We start from the raw sequence: 24,687 nt of genomic DNA on the forward strand, positions 1-24,687 counted from the left end.
CTTCATGAGTGGTGAAGCAGGGCTGCAGATATCTCTCTATCTCTCCCCTTCTTTTCCTCTCCCTCCCTTCTCAATTTCTGTCTCTATTCAATAATAAATTTAAAATACTTTTTAAAAAGCTAAGTCTATTTGCAGATAAATAGTTGCTCCTTCAGCACTAAGTATTAGAAATAAGATAGACTGTAAAACTATTAAAACTACTATGGAAGTGGGAGACAAAAACAGAAAACCATCAGGAAAACAGAAAACTAATATGATATAGTTGGCTCCATACAAACCATATCAGGGGTCTCTGTATGGCAGTGGGTAAATAAGCAACAAGAATTTTCACTGGTAAGTATAGTAAAAACCTGTACTTGCATTTAAAAGAGAACAAAACCAGAGTTGAAAACATGGAACTACCTACCAAAGCTTTGAAAGAAATACAAACAAAACCCAAGCAACATTAGAAATTTGAATAGCAAACAGAAAGAATGGAAGATAAAAATGGGGGAGTGTTTCATATTTTTTCAAGAGCTGCTTGTTTCATTGGCAGAGCTTGACTGCTTCGGACCAACATTTTCAGATAAAAAGAGAAAGAAATCAAGAAGGCTGAAGAAACACACAGCACCAAAGCTTCCCACAGTGACTTGGGGGCTGGAGACTCAAACCTAAGTGGCATGCGTGACAATGGTGTCTTCCTAGGTGAGCCATCTCCCTTGTGTGGACTGCTTCATGATTCGAGGGAAATGGCACGCTAAGAAGGAAGAGTCCTGAGCCTTTACCTACCAAATAATACTGGAACAAAACATAAAAGCAAAGTGATTACAGCTGTATTGATAAGAGTGGCAATTCTGGGAGTCGGGCGGTAGCACAGCAGCGCAAAGTGCAAGGATAGGCATAAGGATCCCAATTCGAGCCCCTGGCTCCCTACTGGCAGGGGAGTCGCTTCACAAGCGGTGAAGCAGGTCTGCAAATGTCTTTCTCTCCCCTTCTCCGTCTTCCTCTCCTCTCTCCATTTCTCTCTGTCCTATTCAATAACAATGACATCAATAACAACAACAATAACAGCTACAGCAAAAAAAAAAAGGGCAGCAAAAGGGAATAAATTAATAAATAAAAAAGAGTGGCACTTCCACAGCCTACAGGTCTTGACATTAAGAAAAGATTATGTTAAACTTAGTAGTCAACACAATTTTCCAAGAAAACAAGTGTAAATGACAGAGTTAATAAGTAAAAGCAAAAATTATGGGGCCAAGCAGTGCTACAATTGGTAAAGCACACATGTTAGCATGCACCAGCACCCAGGTTCGAGCCCCTGGTCCCCACCTATGGGGAGAGCTTCAAAAGTGGTGGAGCAAGCTGCAGGTGCCTCTCATTCTTCCTCCCTCCATCCCATCTCTCTGTATCTATCATAACTTTTTTTAAAATAGTGAATCCTAAAAAGAAAAAAAGAACTGTAGAATTGATAAAACAAACAGGTAAAAAACTCTTTAAAAAGACCACAATGACCTTGGGTCCATACTCCCAGAGGGTTAAAGAGTAGGAAAGCTATCAGGGAGGACGACAGGATACGGAGTTCTGGTGGTGGGAATTGTGTGGAGTTGTACCCCTCATATCCTATGGTTTTGTCAGTGTTTCCTTTTTATAAATAAATAAAAAATAAATAAATAAATAAGACAAAGCAAAACCAAGACAAGCCTCTGAAAAACTGGCCCAAAGAATAGACTTATATATATGCAGCATGAAGTACATCAAAGGAGTACAACTAGATGTAAAAAATATGAAAAACATTAGGGAAAGAAAAAAAAAAAACTCACCAGGTAGGAGACAGATGCCTTGTTTGCCCTGTGAGCTGTCCAGTTTCAAAGCCTAGAGCCATATGGGTGGTGTCATGGCACCATGCTTCTGGTGTTGTGACAACTCTCCCTCTCTATCTCAATGAAAAAGGTAACCCAGTAGTGGGAAAAGAAAAAAAAAAATTTTTAAGTTAGCACTATATGCAGCCTAATGCCAAAAATATCTGAATTTTTTTTCCAAAGGGCAAATATCAAAAATAAATAAATTACCAATGTGGACCCAAGAAAAATGAAGCATGGCAATCAGAATAATAATGAAGAATTTGAAAAAAAAAAAGTTACATTCTTCCTACCAAAAGGTCTACCAGAACCAAAGGGTTTCATGAGCGAAGTATAAATTGATCCCATTATTTAAGTTACTACAAGATGTATTAATCCAGAGAAAAGATTGAACACACCCCAATTTTTTTACTATATGGTTATTTAACAAGATACTTTTTACAAAACTGACAGATAATACTTTTTTTTTTTTTTAACCAAAGCTCAGCTTTGGCTTATGGTGGTTATGGGAGATTGAACCTAGGACTTCAAAGCCTCAGGAGTAAGACTCTCTACATAACCATTATGCTATTTCCCCCACCCACAATACTTGTATGTAAACATATCCCCACTAGAGACACATTACTTATAAAAAATATAATCCTACTCACCTGCAAGGGGGGGAAGTTTCACAAGTGGCGAAGCAGGGCTGCAGGTGTTTTTCTCTCTCTCTCCCTCTCTAGCTACCCTTCCTTTCTGTCTCCAAACAATAATAAATAAAAATATTAAATATATATAATCCTACATTTTACAAAAATAAAAGAAAAACGGCAATACTAGTATCTTAACATGGGTTAGAATATGTTTTAATTCACTTGAGTATCAAAGATTAAAACAAAGATCAAGAAATTTTTTATTGTCTCTGCTTTTCTTTCTATTAGTGATTTAATATTGGTTTACAAAATTCTAAAATAATGAACCACGTGGTGGTACACACGTTACAATACGCAAGGACCAGGGTTCAAGCCTCTAGTCCCCACCTGTAAGGGGAATGCTCCTAAAGTGGTGAAGCTGCGCTGCAAGTGTCTCTCCGTCTCTCTCCCTCTCCATCCTTCCTTTCTCTCTTGATTTCTGGCTGTCTCCATCCAATGAATAAATAAACATAAAAAAATAATAATAAACCCACAAAACTTCAAGATAACAGGGGAATACTTCCACACCATTCCTCCTACCAGAGTTCTGTGTCCCCATTTCTTCCACTGGAAAGTACAGTTGTTCTCCCAAGGTCAATCATAGATATGGGTTTACTGTTCTATATATAATAGCTATTTTTAAATTAAATTAATTTATTATTTATTAATTTTTGAAAGAGAAAAAAGGGAGAAATTATCTTCTCATATGTGTAATATACCCAACACTTCAGAGTTAAGATTTTTTTAGAGAACTCTAACACTGTAAACTACAGGTATGGTAGTTTGTTTTAGGCAATTAAATCCTAGTAAAGGTTTGACAGGTGAGAACAGTATTATTATGACTATGTCCATATTCCTATATTCATAATCGACAATGCCATCATAATACTACAATTCCAGATCAGACCTGACTTTTCACCCTCCAGTTAATGTATCAATAAATGCTTCAGGGTTCACATCCTAACACACACACCTGTAAATTCCCTTAAGACTGCTTTACAGTTAGAGGGAAAGCTCAACATGCTAGAGCATTGGATTTGAATGCTCAAGACCCCAGAGGATCAACCCCTGGCATCACCATTTGATAGAGCCAAGTGGTACCCTAGTCTCTCTCCCCTCTTTCACTATGTGTGACTACTTACTAAACAAATAAATAAATCTAACATAAAAAATACTTCTTCCACCCATTTTTTTCCCGACTACACCATTCCTTCTTTGCTACCACAGCTGCTTGTGCACATGAAGAGTAGGCACCAGTCCAAAAATGTCCTGTTCTGCTACAGGCCACTAACCCCACCAGTATCCCAACTTTGAGAAACTAGAGTTGACTTTAGTAATCGTCTCACTTCTGAAGTTTCCACCAAGACCTACACTTAACATTTATCCCTACTCTATCTCCACTTTCTCCACCATGAATGACAGAAGTGGCTGCACGAAGCCATGGAGTAGGTGAAGCATGAGAAAACAGCAAACTAAAACACAGAAATGCTGTGCCTGATTCTACTCCAGAGAGAGAGACAGAGAGCTGTCCACCCTGCCACAAAACAAAGTCCGCCAAACATCAAAACATGATATAAGACAGGGGGACATGTGGGGAGCCACATGTGCCCTCAAGGTTGCTATTGGCATGGCCATAGAGTTTATGTTAAAAGATAGTTCCTGGGAATCGGGTGGTGGCGCAGCGAGTTTAGCAAGAACTGGCTTGAGGATCCCAGTTTGAGCCCCCGGCTCCTCACCTGCAGGCGGTGAAGCAGGTCTACAGGTATCTTTATCTCCCTCTGTCTTTCCCTCCTCTCTCCATTTCTCTCTGTTCTATCCAACAACCACAATATCGGCAATAACAACAATATAATTACAACAAGAACAACTAGGGCAACAAAAGGCAAGATACAAAAAAAAAAAAAAAAAAAAAAGGGATAAGATAGTTCCCGCTTCCCTACACCTTAGAGTCTTTGTTAAAAGATAAGGTCTTTTTCCCCATGAATCACCCAGGACCTTCCAGATAAATGGCTGACTACCATGACAAATAATATAAAATGTAATCATAAATGAATAGGAAAGATACATCCCCCAATACTCAGTTGGTCAAGGCACCAAACCTCTTCTTCTATAAAGCATTCAAATCAGATGCCCTGCTAACCACGAGAAGCAGATTGTTTGTGTTTCTTTCACAGGAATCCCGGAAAAACCATCTGAACCCCTGCACACCCTGACGTCACTCACTAGATGGCACGACTACCGTGGCACACCCCCGAAACCCTAGATGTCACTCAACGCGATCTGAGGAATCTGATTCGCAGACTCCAAGGACAGAACCTTTTTACTGCCTGTCTGCCTTTCCTGCTTTCGCTTTGACCTGTCACGTTTTGGCGGTTCCAGCTCACAATCTACAGAAAAGCAGAATTCCAGAGGCTGACCTTCCTCATGCAGCATTTCATCCCCTGCCATTTCTCCCCCTAGTCGCCTACTTTGGACTGAGACTTCTATCGGACTTGCTGGTATACCCTTTGGACACTTTAGACAATTTTACAGCAGCTTCCTTCCCTTCACGTTGCTGGTTTTTCATAGACTGATCCTGAGTAATTCATAGACTTTACAGACTGTTGCCTTGAGGACTATACAATGCCAAATAGCCCCTCTGTTTGGTGGGTCATGCCTCCCGCCTCCCCCTCATTATGTAACCTTGCCCCTTTCCCCACCCAAACAGGGAATGCTCCTTTACACACCAATCCTTCCCTTCACACCACACTGGCTTTTACTTCTCCCCTTCATGTCCCTTCCTATTTTGTTATGTCATGTAGGCTTATGCCCAAAAGGTTTCTGCCCCATGATAGTCTTTTATAGACTTTGTACATCTTATGCTATTACTAGGTAGAAAGATAGAAAAGATGTAGAGATATTGTGAAGAGATGGTTGAGCAGGCTGCGCTTAAACCTATGAGATGAGTCTCTCCAGGTAAGTCTCTCTCTCTAAAGAGGGGTTGAGCACAGGAAGACGCATAAATCTCACAAGGTTGGCAGCCATTTAAGCCTTCCCTTCTCCACAGAAAGTCCTACATCTTCCCACCTGAGCATGGCATTCCTCTAAAACATTTAAGCCTGCTCCATTTTTCTTTACTGTGTCCATTTAGATATAAAGGGATAGGAGGAGATGTTGCTGAGGACTTATTCTGATGCAGTCTCCGCCCCCAGGTTTTTCTATGCTCCGCTAAATCCTAGAGTGCCCCCTTTCAACCAATCCTGGCTCCACCCCCAGGTTTTTCTATGCCCCGCTAAATCCTAGAGTGCCCCCTTTCAACCAATCCTGGCCCTACACGTCACCCCTGGTTGTCGCCCAATAAAAAGCCCCCTCACCCCTCCCTTCTCTCTCTCTGGGCTCTCGGCTCTCCCTCTCTGAGGTCTCGCTCCCTGCTCTCCCCCGGTGGTCGGCCATTGCTGGCTGGCTCCACGTGGTCTGAACCAAACCTCCCCCCCCATCCTATAATAAAGATCTGTGTACCCCTTTGCTCTGGACGTCCGCTCTCTTCTCCGCGGTGCAGCCCGACACCAGACCACCTCAACAACAGAGAGCTATTTACAAGCCCTATGAAGAAATGAAAAATGACTACAACTGGGGCTTGAAATATAGCAGAAATTAAATTATCACTCACATCTAGAAAAATGTCTATCAGATCATAGTCAATTCTTGCAAACACTGGTCCTCTTATCCACAGATCCAGAAACTCCTAACTGCTGGATACACAAAACTTGTCAGGCACTCCATAAAACTCCAAAAATGACATCGCTCTACCTCACAAATAAGCAAGATGCCAAATTTCTTGATCACTGAAATTGTGTTCAGCTTCTTTTGCCTAATTAATGACTGAAATTTACTTGGTAAATCCTGTAATGTTAGTGAAAGAAATACAAAATGTCTATTATATTCAGAGAAAAGTACAACAGTGAATAAGAACTAAAGAGAGACTTTCATAAAATTTCATAAAATTATTAAAAGTGTCCACTAAAAATATAACCTCTACTTAACAGCCACTGGTAAAAAAAAAAAAAATCTAAGACTATTCATTTTCACTTGATTCAATTTTAAATTCTATAACTGCCTAGACCAGTGTTTCAATAATGGTGAATTGTTGAATATTATGGACGTCTCTATCCAAACACTTAAGACAAATCATCTCGGGCGGTTTCAAATTAAAAGCTTGTAAAATATGTAACCTCTACTAGTTTTTGCAATTAATAGGGTACATCTGCAATTAGCCTGACTTACTGAATGCAGTGCTGTTGTCATTAAAAGATGTCTGTGAAAGTGCTGCTGTTATTATGGAGGCTCAGGAGACCAATCCCTCCTAGAGGGCAAACAGTGGACTGGTAGAAAACAACAGCCATAAATCACACTGTCAGGCAGCGGGGAGAGCAGAGTGGAGCACAGGCACATGAAGGCCATTCATGGTAAACACGGCACGGCAGCTTCCCAGGCAGGATTTACTGCACCTGTAATTAATTAAAATTTCCTTCAAGCTAAATCTTTAATAAACAAGGATTTGTGCTGACAATGAAGAAAAAAGGGTTCCCGCAACATAATTTTACATTATACCTCACAGAACAAGCATAGCATCTATCATTTCTTGTACCATGTGTATACACTGTCTCTAAAGTTAATAGGAATTACATCACTTTGCGTTATAATTTGAGTACTTGGAATGGCTCTGAAATATTTAAGATGCTTGAGGGGCTATGTGGTACTTTTCTACTTTGATTTGTTTTATTTGTACTTGACTCCTACCTTTTAAAAATATCTAGAGTTTTTATTCTAATGTTTCAAAAAGTGGGCCTTTTAAAAGAACATGTGATAGTTGTTTTATCAGACAGCGATGTTTTTGTGTGTTTTGTTCTTTAATCACACCTTGCAGCTCTCATAAAGAATTTTAACATTCTGTGTCATTGTTTTCATCTGGGATTCAGTGTTTGGCTATGAATGACCAAAGGCATTTCTGATAAAGGATGTATGTGCATTCTACCTAGATGACTGCTTACAGGTCTTCCCTGTTATCTAAAAGTAAAATGCTCTCATCTAGTATGATCTGGCAGCTTGTTTTTTAGATGTGTAATACTACAACCATTAGTTTATATAAACAAATTGAGCAGAGCCTCACCCCCCCAAAAAAAAAAAACACTTACTAAATCAGAAGAGACTGCCGTCGGATGTGAGAGAAAACTTGTACACTGAATCAATGAGCAATGTCAGGGCAGCTTTCTTTGATCTCAATTACTAAGATTATGAAGTTTATAATATTCTTTGTTTCAAATAATAAAAAATATACTATATGCTGGGAACCAAACACTAAGTTCTTTATGCACATTTATTAACTCAATAAGTCTTCACAAAATCAAACACACACACACACACACTACTTAGAAAAGATCAAAATTAGTCTCAGAGAACCTATGTGACTTGTACATGTTCCTAAAACTATATTGTGGCAGATCCTAGATACAAATCTGACCTGGTAATTATGAAATCTATGCTCTTAAAACTTTATGCTGGAAATCAGGCGGTAGCACAGAGGGTTAAGCACACATGGCACAAGGCACAAGGTCCGGCGTAAGGATCCCGGTTCCAGCCCCCGGCTCCCCACCTATAGGGGGGTCACTTCACAAGCAGTGAAGCAGGTCTCCAGGTGTCTGCCTTTCTCTCCTGCTCTCTGTCTCCCATCCTCTCTCAATTTCTCTTTGTCCTAACAACAATAATAATAACGACAACAAGGGTAACAAAATGGGGAAAATGGCCTCCAGAAGTAGTGGATTTATAGTGCAGGCACCAAGCCCCAGCAATAACCCTGGAGGCAAATATATATATATATACACACACACACACACTAATGGTACCTTACCGCTTTTATGCCTCTAAATATCAAGAATTGGCCAAAATGAGACAGACAACTCTTTGAACTATCCATAACATTCCACAGAATTACTGTCCTACACAAAAGGAGAAGGTAGGTGAGGTAAAAAGTGACAAATGTTCCAGAATAAGAAATTTTTTCATTGCATATCCTATAATAAGCTAGAAAAAAAGTGTCCTTAGTAATTAAATAGACTTTATAGCACAGTGCTAAAAATGCCATCACCCAATGTAAGCTATGGATAAGTATTACAATCGGACATCTTTTATTATCTTTTCATATTATTTCAATTTCCAAGAAAACAGTTGGCTGAAACATTTGTGTCCATTTTTTTTTTTACCTTAAACAGCATTAAACACTTGAAATATCATATTTTTTATTCAACAAAAACTAATTTATATAATAGCTTCTCCAAGCTAGGAAAAAATCCTAAAACATGAGAAAAAGAGGCTGATTTCTATTAAATAAATTTCAACTGGCTTTTAGGTCATAATCCTAAAAATATCTTTATCTAACTTGATCAGATAAAGGACTATTAACCAAAATATAAAGAGAACTCAGTAAACTTAGCAACAACAACAACTTAAACTCCATTAGGAAATAGGACAAGGACACAGAAAGAAACTTCACCAAGGAAGAGATCTGGAGGATCAACAGATGCAAGAGCAAGTGCTCAAACTCATTGATTATCACAGAAATGTAAATAAAGACAACAATGAGAAACCACTTTACATCCTTGAAAATGTCATACATTAGAAAGAACAATAACAAGTGTTGGAAAGGATGTGTGTGTGGGGGGGATAGACACTTCTGCACAGCTGGTGCAAGTATCAACTGGTCCAACTTTAATGGAAAACAGTCTGGAGAATTCTCAGCTAAAAATGGACTCACCCTACGACACAGCAATTTCTCTCCTGGGGATTTACCCAAAAGAAACAAAAACATCAGAAGAGGTCTATATACACCTATGTTCACAGTAGCACAATTTGTAATAGCCAAAACATGGAAGCAAATCAGATGTCCAATGATAAATGTGTGGTTAAAAAAACTGTGGTATAAATACAAACGGAATAGTACTCAACTTGAAGACATCATTTTAAGGCAAAAAAAAAAAAAAAGAGAGAGAAGGGCAAGTACCAAATGATCTTGCTTATAGACAGGACTTAATAAACAGAAACAGGGGTGGAGAACACAAAGTGAAACTTGAACTGGTAAGGAGTATTGAAACAAAGAAAAGGGCTCTGGGAGAGGAGGGAGAAGGAGGAACTGAAGAGAAAGTTGGAGTCCTGGTACATCATGATGTTCCAGACTCTTGGAAACAGAGTTGGCAGTCAGCTGAGGTAAAGAACAAACACCTCATCACAGACCCCTGCAAGCGTCAACCCGGCTTTGACCTAGCACGTTATGATTGGGCCCTCCTCAATCGCTATCGAACAGGCCATGGCTGGTGCGCCGCTATGTTCCATCGCTGGGGAGCCAGAGACGACCCGAACTGCCCCTGCGGCTACAGACAGACTATGACCCACATAGTCAACAACTGCCACCTCTCCAGATTCAAAGGAGGTCTCGAAACTTTACATCAGGCTCAACCTGACGCTGTTGACTGGCTACGGAAGAAGGGCAAACGCTAGAAGAAGAATGATGTAAAAAGACCGAGGTTGTGGGTTAAGAGTGTTCTGGAAAGAACTTCTTCTTTTTTAAAATTTTTTAAAATATTTATTTTCCCTTTTGTTGCCCCCCCTTTTTTTTATTGCTGTAGCTATTATTGTTGTTGTTACTGATGACATTGTTACTGAATATGACAGAGAGAAATGGAGTTAAAGATAAAGATGAGTATGGGCATGTAGCTTCCTGGGCCAGTGGGGGGTGGGAGTGGGCGGGAGGGATGGGTCACAGTCCTTTGGTGGTGGGAATGGTGTTTATGTACACTCCTAGCAAAATGTAGACATATAAATCAGTAGCTAATTAATATGAGAGGGGGAAATCAATTGTATGTCTCAAAGTTTCTCAAAAGACAAACTGAATCTTTTTAATATATAGGCTATGTATTTGATATGCGGACTCTCTCAAAAGCCTAGACCAAGTAGATTAGAAGCTTCCAACAGCACAGCTATATACAAGATACTGGGTACTGTCCAGCAAACCATAACAAAGGGACTTTTCAAAGTTAACCCAATTAACAAATAATGTGATGATAATATTAACTATTGATTGTCTTTTTGAACCCTAAGACAGCAGGAACCTCACATCTTCACTATAGAGACCCTACTTCCCCCAGTCCTGGAACCCTTGGATAGGGCCCACTTTCCCGTATGCATCTCCCAATCCAAACCAAATAACATTGCATCTGCCGTCACAACCTAACCAAAGCAACGATTGCTACCTCAACATGCTTCACCTCAGAATGTATCCAGAGACATCACGTGTGGAATGACAACCCTTCAGCTTCATTACTCGGGTGAGACCTTTCCTTTAATAGTACACTCTAATTTCATCTCAGGTAGTTAACTTTCTAACAAAGTCCCACAACCTAGATATACACCAGTTTCTGTGAGAGAGAGCTTATGTGCACACATATCCATAAACTACTGCAGAATATATACCTGAAAGCAGAAGTACACTAGAGTTCGCAGTGAGTACCTCCCTAACACTTCCTCTCCACTATTCCAAGCTTGGGATCCATGATTGCTCAACAAATTGTTTGGCTTCATATGTTAACTCTCTTTTCAATCACCAGGTTCCAGATGCCACCAGGATGCTGGCTAGGCTTCCCTGGATTGAAGACCCCACCAATGTGTCCTGGAGCTCAGCTTCCCCAGAGTCACACCCTACTAGGGAAAGAGAGAGGCAGACTGGGGGTATGGACCGACCAGTCAACGCCCATGTTTAGCGGGGAAGCAATTACAGAAGCCAGACCTTCTACCTTCTGCAACCCTCAACGACCCTGGGTCCATGCTCCCAGAGGGATAGAGAATGGGAAAGCTACCATGGGAGGGGGTGGGTTATGGGGATTGGGTGTTGGGAATTGTGTGGAGTTGTACCCCTCCTACCTTATGCTTTTGTTCACTAATCCTTTCTTAAATAAAAAATTTAAAAAAAAAAGTTATGACTTAAGTAATATGCAAAAGAACATATATATATATATACGTATATATATATATATATATATATATATATTTATCTTCTACAGGACAGCTCACATCTTCAGAAATGAGAAACTTTATAACAGAAAAGAAACACAGAGTGAAAGAGTAAAGTACAACTCTACTACTTTTGTAAAATTTAAGAAACTTCAGGTTGAAATCCTTGGTAAACTAGTAAGTATAAATGTATTCCTGTGTGTACAAAATAACCGCAGAAGCTAGAATAACTGTAAAAAAATAACATATCTATTCTTTAAAGTTTTGTCCTCCAAACAAGTTACAAAAGCGAATTTTCCAACAGATACTGACAAACTCAGTGCTGTCATTAATGAGTCAATGTTGACACAAGGCCAGCTTTGTAAATTCTAGCAGAGGGAATACAGCTAACTCAGGATTTACGTAAGGTATGAAATACAGACACTTTAGTGGCTCAAAAGAAAATGAAGTAGACGCATGAAAAACTTATCTTTAGTGGTCTGGGAGATGGCACAGTGGATAAAGTATTGGACTCTCAAGCATGAGGTTCTGAGTTCAATCCCCGGCAGCAGCACATGTAACAGAGTGATGTCTGATTCTCTTTCTCGTAAAAAAAAAAATATATATATATATATATATATAAAACCAAAAAACTTATCTTTAAAGACTTATTTTTTATGAGGCAGAAAGACAGTGACCAAAGCACCACTCACTTCTGGCTTATGGTGGTGCCAGTGATAAACATAGATCTCTAGGGTCTCAGACATAGCCTATGCTCTGACATGTTGAGCCAACTCCCTGGCCCTAAGCTTACCTTCTAAAGGAAAATATCAATGAAGGATAGTACAGACTTTTCAATAAAAAATATTAAGAAATGCCAAACAGACTTTGCAATAAAAAATATTAAGAAATGCCAACAGAATACAGAGTGAAACAAAAAAATGCTTTATAAAAGATGTCAACCCGGGGCTGGGTGGTGGTGAACCTGACTGAGCGCACATGCTACAGTGTGCAAGGACACAGGTTCACAGGTTCGAGCTCCTGGTCCCCACCTGCAGGGGGAAAGCTTCACGAGTGGTGAAGAGGGGTGCAGGTGTCTCTCTGTCTCTCTCACCCCGTCAACCACTTCCCTCTCCATTTCTGGTTGTTTCTATCTATAAATAAACATTTAAAAAAAAAAAAAAAGATGTCAACCCTTCAGCATCATTATGTGGGTGAAACCTTTCCTTTCTCATAGGATTCCTTAATTCCATTTCGGGTAGTCCACTTCCTAACAAAGCCTCAAAACCTAGATATATACTTGGTCCCATGACATAGGGCAGATGTTCACATGTATCCATAAATTAAGGCAAAATATATACCTGAAAGCAAAAGTGCACAATAGTTTGCAGTGAGTTGATAAATGAAGCAAGCAAATAGAAAGACCTAAAAAAGACACCTTAAAGTACCTAATGAAATAGTTCCTACTTAGACCCAAATAGATACCCTCCTTACCTACTTCCTATTATACTTCCCTCAGTTACTCCAAAGCTCACCTTATCAAAGTTAGGGACTACAAAAGCTGAATAAGGGCAAGAGACTGGCATACTTTAATGATAACTCTTTAGTCAGTATCAGACCACCCCATCAGCTGGGGCCCAAGTCCAGGAGTCCTGGGATTCCCACACGAACACAATGAGCCTAGACCTGGAATAGACCCCTCTCTCCATTATCACTGGTCATCTCCATCAGCAACAACATAATGTATACCTTTAGGGATCCCCATAGGACTTTGCCCAAAATGTAGATCAACAATGGTAGAGAATGTTTCATCCTTCAAAGGGGGGTTAGATAACATATTCTATCTACCACCTGAAGAAGATGGGTCCTAATGCAAGTCGGACCTACAGGGAAGCAGAGGTTACTTAGGTTCCTATGCTGAATATGGGCCCCAGATCAAATCAATGGGGTTTACAGTCAACAATATTTATATACTTTTCCCATATTTGGGAGATACTCTCTTCCCTGATCCAGCTTTCTAGTCCTTTTTCCAGATATGACATCATCTCTCCAGACAATGACTTGGGCCCACCTGCATATCAGATGTCAGGCATAGGCAAAAACTAATAAAGTCATGGGCTCTTTAGAATATACCTAAAATAGACCTACTAGCTATTTCCAAAACGGAGACCCCCAAATCTTCATCTGCACTATTCCAGCCTTTAGGTTCATGATTAATCAACAATTTGTATGGTTTTATATGTTAACTCTTTTTAGCCACCAGGCTCCAAATGCTAACATGATGCCAACCAGACTTCCCTGGACAGATGACCTCACCAGTGTGTCCTGGAACTCCTCTTCCTCAGAGCCCTGCCCCATTAGGGAAAGAGAGAGACAGGCTGGGAGTATGAATTGACCTGCCAATACCTATGTTCAGTGGGGAATTAATAACAGAAATCAGACCTTCCACCTTTTGCACCCCACAGTGACCCTAAATTCATACTCCCAAAAGGATAAAGAATAGGAAAGCTATCAGGGGAGGGGATGGAATATGGGGCTCTGGTGGTGGGAATTGTATTCCTCTTATCCTATGGTTTTGTCAGTGTTTCCATTTTATAAATAAATTAATTCTAAAAAATTTTTAAAAAGATGACTACACTGATAGTTACAATTTATTTTGACTACAAAAAACATATGTTATTGAATGTTTCTAAAGTTAGTTTTTATTTTCAATCAAAACATTTATCCTGCTTTATTAATTACTATTTTCTATTTGTTAAACTCAGGGCAGAGAAAAAGTCAATTAGTTTTAATAATACCTAGTAAAAACAAGATTCCAGCTCATCAACTTGAAATACTCAAGTATAAATAATCCTGATGCATTTCCAGCAAAAGACATGTTTATTCATGACCAAAAACCAACAAAAACAAACAAACAAAAAATTATGACAATAGGGAAAAAAAGAAGAAAATTTTGGTGCCATAAAAGTTCACCCAATAGAGCACATGCCTGACCATGTGTGAGGTGCTAGGCTTGAGCCTCTGAATCACATGGAAACACCTAGGAAGCTCTAGCAACCATGCTGTCTCCTCTATAAAACAGAATGAGAGATCTCACCCAGGGAAGTAAGCTAAGATTGGTTCATGCATTCATAAGGCCCTGGAACTGAAATGCACTGGGGGGGGGGGGGGGGGGCTTGAAGGAAAAGGTCTATTGCCAAAATTAGAGTGGCTCATGTATTTGTCTATCTCAGTGAGGTCAACATTTAAAACCCCTTCAGCAATAGAACTACTTTAGTGGGGGCATGAGAGCTCACTCAAGAGCTCCAAAACCAAGGGAAAGCACCATCTGGGGCCCTAGTTAGGGAATCCTTGAATTCCCACACAGATATGATGGCCTAGACTTCTTAACAGATCCTTCTCTCTCCACCATCAGGAACATCAGCATAAGCCCTCTCACAAGTCACTCCAGGAACTGGTCCTCACTATAAAGTAGCAAAGGTAGGAACTGCCCCACTTTATGAAGGGAGGCTGGGTCATCCTAGCCTGCCATTCAAGAAAGACTGATCCTTAAATGAGTGCAGCCTAGAATGTTTCCAGCTGTGGTCATGAACAGCGAGCTCAGAAATTAACACAGGCTCCTGTGCTAAACATAAATGTATATGGGCCTGGGTCAGGTGGACAGGGTAAACAGTTGATTTTATTCAGATTTCCTTCAAGATTGGAAGCTACTCTCCGCCCTAATCCAACACTCTGGCCCTATTCTCAACTCAGGCATTATCTTCTCAGACAATATTTTTATCAAACTCCACATTAGCTATCAAACTCAATCAAAAACTACAAAAGTCACAGGCCCTAGGAACATACCTAAAATAGATTTTCTCACTTCTTTTCATCCTAAGATCTCTATTTTCATCTGCTCTGGTCCTACTTTTTGGTTCCTGTTTATTAAACATTTTGTCTTGCTTTATATCTTTGTATCAGCCACCAATTTTCAGACACTATCATGATTTCATCCTGACCTCTCTAAGCAGATGACCTAGCCAATGTATCCTGGAAACTCACCTTTCCAGAGTCCTACTTCACTAGGGAAAGAGAGAAACAGGCTGGGAGTATGAATCAACCTGCCAATGTCCATGTCTAGCAGAGAAGCAATTATACCTTCTGTACCCCAAAAAGCATCTTAGTCAATGTCCCAGAGGGGAAGAAATGATAGAAAAAGATGACCAGAGGGCTCTGAAAATCCAACTCCAACAGGAACCATAGAGAGAAGAGAAAAAAGGAAAGGCATTTGGAAATAGTAATAGGTATAGGTGTGGCTTAGGAAGAGAAGATAGGACCATGGGAAAAACTGGGCAAATATATATAAATATATACAGATAGTTATATAAATAATAGTCCATATCTGTGACCATGGGAGAACTACTGCAGTTGTCAATGGAGGGAATGGGGATACAGAACTCTGGTGGTGGGAATAGTGCAGAATTATACCCCTGTTATCTTATAATTTTGTAAATCAGTATTAAGTTATTAATAAAATTAAGATAAAAAAACTGCTACTTCTTGTCAATAAAACAATTTGCAAACCCACAGTGAAATTATATCATTATTATTTATTATGCATATGCTTCTAAGGGCACTTAGGTCACAAAAATGAGTACCAATAACATACCTACCTATATTACTCATAACAGCATGGATATATATCTGTGTTTGATACTGATAACAAATAAAGAAACACACATTTCAAAATATAGTGATTATAGTTATATAAAGATCAAAGATTCACAAGCAAGCAAAACAGTTCATTTGAATTGTGTGTTGCTTTGCCATGTACAAGACCCACGTTTGACCTGGCCCCACAACACTGAAGGAAGCTTTGGTACCGTGGTCTCTTTCACTCACTCTTTCTGTCTCTATCTTAAAAAAAAAGAAAAGAAAAGGAAAAAATCAAAGGTTCAGAGAATATGAAGCAAAAACCAACAACACAAAATGTAAAATTCTTAAACTGACATTCTTTTGTTTATTAAAAAACATTCTATAAGCATTTTTAATGCATTTATCAGTGAGGAGTTATTATGCTACATTTTCTACTCCTCTTTCCTAGAACTATCTAAAGTCATGAATGTTCCATACCCAGCCAGTTACCTGTTACCTAAGCCTCCTGATTTATTCTGTCAGGATAGTGTCCTATTTACTCCCAGTTTTGCTCTGTAGGACAACAAATATGTCTCAACAAAACTATAAGTATTATAACGATAAAAGTCTACATTCACCATTATTTTTAAAATAGGGAGCTCTCAATTAAATTTAATCAATAAGATTAAGTTTAAATTAATGAAAAATGAACACACATTTGAGAAACACATAGACTAAAGAAAAAAAGAAATGTATAAAACTAATAAAAAGTATCAAATGTTGTAATATTACCTTTTTGTGGGAAGAGGAGCCGGTTTCATGTAGAATTGCCACTCTAAATGGAGGCCACCATGTGTGAAATTCCTTTACCCACTGATGCATCACTGTTGTTGGACAGACAATTAGAGCTGGACCCAAACCCTCAAACCTGAACCCAAAATGGCCAGGAAGAAAACACAATCATTAGTGATAGCATATGGATGACCAACAATCAAAAACAAAAACAAAAACAAAACAAAAAACTTAATAATTTAAAGAGAAAAGCTACCAAAATTTATTGATATTATCTCTACTCTCTCATTCATTAATTAGTGAATACAAAAATTTAAAAGAAAATACTACATAATAAATCAAAAACTAATATCTGGAGCAAAGGAGAATCAAACAAAATTACATTAATAATCACATAAAGTTATATGATGATATAGTTAGTTAATATCTGAAAAGTGCTTAAAACCATAAAATACTACAAGGATTTCTTAGAAAAGTATCTTATAGCCATTCAAAAATCACTTAAAATTTATTTATTTACTTATGAGAGGGAGAGAAGAGAGAAAGAACCAAACATCACTCTAGTACATGTGTTGCCAGGGATTGAACTCAGGACCTCCACTGCACAATCTCCTGGACCACTTAAAAAAATCTTTTAAAACACGGGGAAATGCTCACAGTAAGCCTTTTAAAAGACAAAATTGCCTGTGGGACTAGGAAAATAGCATAATGGTTATGCAAAAAACTTTCAGAGCAATGCTCTGAGGCCCTGGGGTTCAATCCTCAGCACTACCATAAGACAGGGTTGATCAGTGCTCTGATTTCTGTCTATATCTTTCCCTCTCTTTCTCTCTTTCACTAAAATAAAAATTTTTTAAATATAAAAGAAAAATCAGAAGACTTAAACTTAAAAAAATAAATAAAACAAAAATATCAATAGAAGAATCACCCCAATTAGGTAGCCAGTATACTAGCTGTAGTATCTTTCTCAACGTCTCTTTCTCCTCTCTCTTCTTTTTTTTTAATATTTATTTATTTATTTATTCCCTTTTGTTGCCCTTGTTGTTTTATTGTTGTAGTTATTATTGTTGTCATTGTTGTTGGATAGGACAGAGAGAAATGGAGAGGGGAGGGGGAAGACAGAGAGAGGGAGAGAAAGATAGACACCTGCAGACCTGTTTCACCGCTTATGAAACGACACCCCTACAGGTGGGGAGCCAGGGCTTGAACCAGCATCCTTATGTGGGTCCTTGTGCTTAGCGCCACCTGCGCTTAACCCGCTGCGCTACAGCCCGACTCCCTCTCCTCTCTCTTCTTAACTCAATCATAATTTTGTGCTTTCCTCCACAAAGACATTTTATCTTATTACCAAAAGAGATGTACTTGGATGAAACTCTGATCACCATTCTGACTATGGCAGAGAAGGAAGAGCCCTGCTTCATTTATAGTCAGTCAGTACATATTATTCTACTAGTGAAGATTAGTAGTCCAACAAAGGAACCAAGGGAAAAAAACTGTCTCTCTTATTGTAAGGAAGGACTTACACTCTAGACTGAGGGTGTCTTCCTTTGGTCTCTCCTGCAAGAGAGCAAAGAAAGAGTCCAGTAGCTGCTGTGCACTTGGGCTATAGTGAGGAGGTCTTAGGATTACAATTTAAGAATTGATCTTAAGAGATCTTTAATCAACTAACCCTATCACTCTCATTGCAACTTCAGATAGAGAGTGAGAGAGACACTACAACAACTGACACTTCACCCAGTGTGGTGTGGGCATGAAAAGTCGCATGAAAAGGCAGGCATCTTCCCAAGTGAACTATTTTTCTGGCCCCTTCCCAAGTTCAAAAGGATAGAGGAAATAATTAATGAACAATAGCTTTATTAAATAAAACTTTTCTGATGAGCCTAGAGTCTTACACATGCATGATTTCAATGCTTCTGGGCCACTTTTTCATTCAGATAGAAGACACCACAGCATCAGGTCTTCCTCTGCTTTGAGACTTCCATGAGTGCCATAACTCAAATCTAATTCATGGGCATAGCAAGGCAGGCACCCCACCCAGTGAGCTAGTCCTCTATCCCTGAAATATATTTTTAGTGATAAATGTTATGCACAAGACATTCATGTCTGAGGCTCCATGGACCCAGGTTCAATCCCTGGCAGAACTGAGCAGTGTGCTTTGGTCTTTCTCTGAATGTCTCACATTAAAATGAAATCTTGAAAAAAAAGAAAATAAACCTTTTAAAAACACATTTTAAAGTGAGAAGATATTGAAATCTTAAGAGATTATTTGTAAGCTGGGTGATTGTAGATTCTTATCTTTTGCTATAGTTGAATAAATCACTCCTGAACTTAAAAAAAAGTAAATTATTTAATTCACACAGTGCTTGAAATTAAAAAGAATTTTTTTTGCACAACTGAAAATTAACTTACATTTTTAATAGAAAAGTTTAATAAGACTTACCTTTACTCTCCGTTGTTAAAAATGCCTCCACCCATACCTAGTCTTTCAACATCTAGCTACAGTCAGAGTATTTCAATACCTAGCTATAGAGCCCCTGACCTCTGCTCCATAAAAACAATTCACACTACAAGAAGCCAGACATAGACTGTAAAAGACCCTGGACTCTTCCTGTATAATGCCTACATCTTTCCCTACTATCACTAATAGCAGGTCCTATGTAAGAAGTCACTCAAACTCCACTGGGAAAGCATGACAGTCTTGGCCTAATCTGCAATAATATTCCTTCCCAGTGTCTTTAGATCCTCCAAAAGAGAGTTATCAATATGCACTTAGCAGGGGTTAGGAATAACCAAGCAAAACTTGTGCAAAATATTTTTAAAACCAAACCACTGTCAAGTACGCAAAAATAAAGACATTTTTAGGTTATATAGCTTTTTTTTTTCCTTTTTACAACATACTTTCTGCAAACTACAATACTGATGATTCACACTTTATCATTTAAGACCAATATTTTATTCTTCCTAAACATCTAGGAGGCATTGTTAGGCCCTTTAATTCCTGCAGTTCTCTTTCTCTTAGAAGGTTTTCACACTGAGTGAAATCTAGGAATAGACTTAGATTGTTCCTGAACCACAGAAGAAGCAATCAAATCCATTAACAGTCACATCAACCAAATCGCCCTTCTGTAAGCCTCAATACTGGCGAGATGAGCACAAGAAACAGCTAAATGGACTAGACTGATTAGCATCAGCAGTCAACTGGCTCTATAGTTCCTTTCATCTTTGATTACCATTACTTATCTAATGAGTTTAGGACAAATTCATAGTTCCATGGTCAGATACTTCAACTTTAAAGATGAAAATTTACTATGCATAGTCCAGGATTTACCAAGAATTATAAAGTAAAATATCTACCACTGAAAGTTCATAATTTTTTCAAGTCACTTAATACTTAATAGTATTTTAACCAGGAATTTACTAAATGATACCTAAGACTTTAAAATATTAACTGGTTTGAAAAATAAATTTCTTCTCCATCAGAAAACGCAGGGGGTCCATCATTACAATATGTTTGGCAAAGTAAACTAAAACAAAAAGAGGAGGAGGAAGAAGAAGAAAAAAACAAAGGGAAAGAAAAAAAGGAAAAAATTAGTGTACAGATTTTGAACTAAGTACACAACAGTCAGTATAGACAACACAGTGGTTATGCAAAAAAGACGTTCATGCCTGAGGTTTTGAGGTTCCAGGTTCAATCCCTAGCACCAACAGACTCAAGAGCTGAGCAGTGGTCTGATTAAAAAAAGTAAATAAAGTGTAAAACAAACACAAATATATAAAACATGTTAAAGTAACGTTAAAAGTTATTTTTGTTTTTTTCCCCCCAAGGTTATTTATGCCTATATAGTCCCATCATTCCTAATGCTCATTTCTTTTCATTTTCTTTCTTTTTTGATAAAAGGGTAAGAGACAGAGAGAGACACCTACAGCACCGCTCCACCACTGTTGAAGTCTCCCTCCTACAAGTGGGGAGCAGGTGGATTGAATTAGGGTCTTCAAACATGGTGACGTGTATCAGATGAGCCACCACTCAGCTCATAAACTTTTTTTTTTTTGCTATAAAGTTTCTTCTTAAAAATGCTAAAACTTATACTGTTTGAATGCTCCTGGTCCTTAGAATTTTAATACTAAAACCACTACAAATTAGGGTAAAAAATCTATGCCTTGGAGCAGTTCTGAGGAAATAACCATAGCTGATAAAAATAAAGCTAATTTGTGTATAAATTATGAAGTACTTATAATTTTAAATAAATAATGAGGTACTTATTTATAAATAGTGAGGTATAATAATAATCTCATTGCGCCTCAAGAGTCACTTTTTTTTAGAACATGAACACAGAGGAGAACTCCAAGTACATTTAATTCAGAGGGTGTGATAGAAAAAAGTTATACCGTTTGATCTGGCATGTAGAAATGGAGAGGGCTGAGTTTCTCAGTAAACCTCTCTTCAGAAAAAGCCCAGTTGGTTGGGTGATACATAACTGCATTTTGGGACACCACTTCTACCAGTACTATTTTAATAAAGATGATCTGGGCTGTAGTCCAACATGCCACACTATTTCATTATAGAAAGGGGGATATGAACATTGATAGCTAATTGATTACAGCTGCTGCTCATTGTTAGCCCTGACTTCACTCCTAGTAGGATTGTCACCACTCAAGAGAACATGCTTTAATTTTTAGATCAAAACTACACTGTAGGGATGACTTTAGGTTTCCAAGGCCCAGAGTACTAGACTCTACACAAGTTTCAGGATAATAGGAAGGGAAGTGAAGAAAAGAGATGGGAAATTAAAAAAAAAAAAAAAAAAAAAAAATCCCAGATATCATTTTTTTAACTTTCTTTAATATTTATTTATTTATTTGTTCCTTTTTTGTTGCCCTTGTTGTTTTAGTGTTGTAGTTATTATTGTTGTCTGTCTTCATTGTTTGATAGGACAGAGAGAAATGGAGAGAGGAGGGGAAGACAGATGGGGAGAGAAAGATAGACACCCGCAGACCTGCTTCGCCACCTGTGAAGTGACTCCCCTGCAGGTGGGGAGCCGGGGGCTCAAAGCCGGATCCTTACTTCAATTCTTGCATTTGGCCACGTGCATTTAAACCGCGGCACTATTGCCCGACTCCCTTCCAGATATCAGAAAAGATAGTCCCAGAAACCATCTGGGACAGTTTGGATCATTCTAGTTATCAAAAAACCAAGGCCAAGCTAACCAAAGAAACTTTCTAGAATGTGGAAAAAAAAAATTTTTTTTTCAAGTATCTTGCTTTGACTCATTAAATAAACCTATTGTAATTCAAAGAATGCTTGGATTAAGGAAAAAAATCATTATTCAATAGTTTATGGTTGGTGTTTGGCCTTCCACTAAACACTTCTCTGTTGATAAACCAGAGTTTAGGGTAGTAACTTTCAGCAGTTGCTGACCTCAAGCCCACTGATAATATATATTTTTTCACATTATCTTTCTTTTTATTAAAAAAAATAGGGAGTTGGGTGGTAGCGCAGCAGGTTAAGTGCACGTGGCACAAAGCGCAAGGACCGGCCTAAGGATGCCGGTTGGAGCCCCCCGGCTCCCCACCTGCAGGGCGTCACTTCACAGGTGGTGAAGCAGGTCTGCAGGTGTCTATCTTTCCTCCCCCTCTGCCTTCCCCACCTCTCTCCACTTCTCTCTGTCCTATCCAACAACGATGGCATCAATAATAACTACAACAATAAAACAACAATGACAACAAAAGGGAATAAATAAATTTTTTAAAAAGTATATATTATTAGAAAATAACCAAAGAGCCAGATAATATAAATGGATGGTGGGATTACAGTTACAGGTGACTTTCTCTATTGGTCTCTATTTTTCTAAATTTCCTCTAGTGAATAATGTTGATTTTAAAAAAAAAAAGAAGAGGGAGTCGGGTGGTAGCGCAGTGGGTTAAGCGCACATGGCGCAAAGCATAAGGATTCTGGTTCGAGCCCCCAGCTCCCCACCTGCAGGGGAGTTGCTTCATAAGCAGTGAAGCAGGTCTGCAGGTGTCTATCTTTTTAAAGATGTCTCTAAATCATATTGAGTACCTGAGATTTCTATGACTCAACCATGCAAAAAATATCTTGCCTTAACTCATTAAATAAACCTATTGGATTTCAAGGAATTCTTGGATTATCTGGTTTTGAAATTAAATACTCACATTATTCACACATAGCATTATATTTTACCAACACTGGCTAAAAAAATAATTTACTGCTTAGATATGGAAATGCTCACTGTACTTTATTTCAAGATAAAGTATTTCAGGCCTACTGTATTGAACACAATTAAATGCTTAGTCCTTCATAATACTAAAGCTTTAATAGCTTAAGTTCCAAATGAGACTAAATATTAAAACCTAAACATAGTTGTTTCCTCTTAATCATTTTAGGTAGTCATTTAGGCTATGGCCTTAAAATTTATACAAGATTTTCTAAAGGATTGAGAAGAAGATAGAAGATATAGTGAGGAGACAAGTGATTATAATTTTTTAAAGCATCTGATTATAAAAATAACTGGAATGCTTAGTGAAGTAAATAAAGGAGTGAAACACATGAACTTATGAAGGACAAAATGAAAAACCAGAAGTAGCCAAACTGTCTCTATTGTGGGAACTATAGTGGTTATTGTTGGGAGGGTAAGGGCACTTTGGTGGTGTGTTCAATGGGAAACTAGACCTTTACAATCCTGTAAACCAATAGTAAATCACTAATAGTAAAAATGAAAATAAATAATTCTAAAATTAAAAAAAAAAATTCCGAATAGTTTCTCCAAAGCTTGAACTTTCCCTATGAATAGACTTTGTACTTACTGTGATGCTTACCTGGTCCCCTGCCAGAACAAATATTTTAATGTAAAATTTAATAAATGGAACTAAAGGTATCATGTCTAATTTAAAATTCCATATTGTGTAAACTATTGATATTAACATAATTGAGTTTGTAAACAATCCATTTGTAGAAGCTAACCTTAGACATCGTATTGACCCAAAATATCTAGTGGGGCTCATCTGCAAAATGAAGCATCAATGCCTGGAATTCATTAAAAGTGTTACATGTTTAATTTCTCCTGCCCTACAGCTCCATTGTCTCGTAAAAATTTTCCTTTGATGTCCCCCACTAAAAGAATTAAAGGAATATTGTAATTGAAATGTCATCAATAATTCACAAGACCCTCCTCCACAGCAATACATCTGATGAAATATTAATTGAGCTCCACAGACTGACAGTCTGCAGAGGAGCACTTGCCTGTAATTTGAACCACGAGTCCTGATCTTGCTGTAGCTCAGACCTGCCAAGAAGGCAATTATCTGGATGGTCTTGCCCAATCCCATTTCGTCTCCCAGAATTCCTCCTGCCTGCTGGCAGTGCAATTCCCACAGCCACCTAACACCTGTCTGCTGGTACCTACAACAACAAACACCAACAAGAAAAAGAAAATGGCAAATGGTGGATAATACAGATCATAACAGAAAGTACTCATGAATTAATCATCCGGCTAGGTTCTAGTACCAGTGATAGAAACAGGCCGGATGTGTGTTTTACATGAGTATTATATTTATAAGGTCATACATTTTTGATCACCAAGGCATAAAATCACAAATTTTCCTTTACAGAATGTTAACACATTTCTAATTAAACTGATAGATGGGATAATTAAGGGCTATTTCATTTCTTTTTCAACATTAGAAATGGCCTGGTAAACAAGCATAAACTTATTATCTTTTACTTAATATCC

The 24,687-nt window shown here is 38.3% G+C and overlaps 1 protein-coding gene across 3 annotated transcripts in view; it reads right to left on the reverse strand.

The window, feature by feature from the left end:
* The window catches only part of ERCC6 (ERCC excision repair 6, chromatin remodeling factor), a 102,010-nt gene that overhangs the window by 25,794 nt on the left and 51,529 nt on the right, over positions 1 to 24,687 (reverse strand). For all 3 annotated transcript variants that reach the window (XM_007526483.3, XM_060191455.1, XM_060191463.1), the window contains 2 exons: positions 24,198 to 24,356; positions 16,937 to 17,072 (listed from right to left, as the gene is read on the reverse strand). In XM_007526483.3, coding sequence (XP_007526545.1) covers positions 16,937 to 17,072; positions 24,198 to 24,356 — 295 coding nt within the window. The remainder of the gene's footprint in view (positions 1 to 16,936; positions 17,073 to 24,197; positions 24,357 to 24,687) is intronic.

This window comes from Erinaceus europaeus, chromosome 1, assembly GCF_950295315.1.
Source record: "Erinaceus europaeus chromosome 1, mEriEur2.1, whole genome shotgun sequence".
NCBI lineage: Eukaryota > Metazoa > Chordata > Mammalia > Eulipotyphla > Erinaceidae > Erinaceus > Erinaceus europaeus.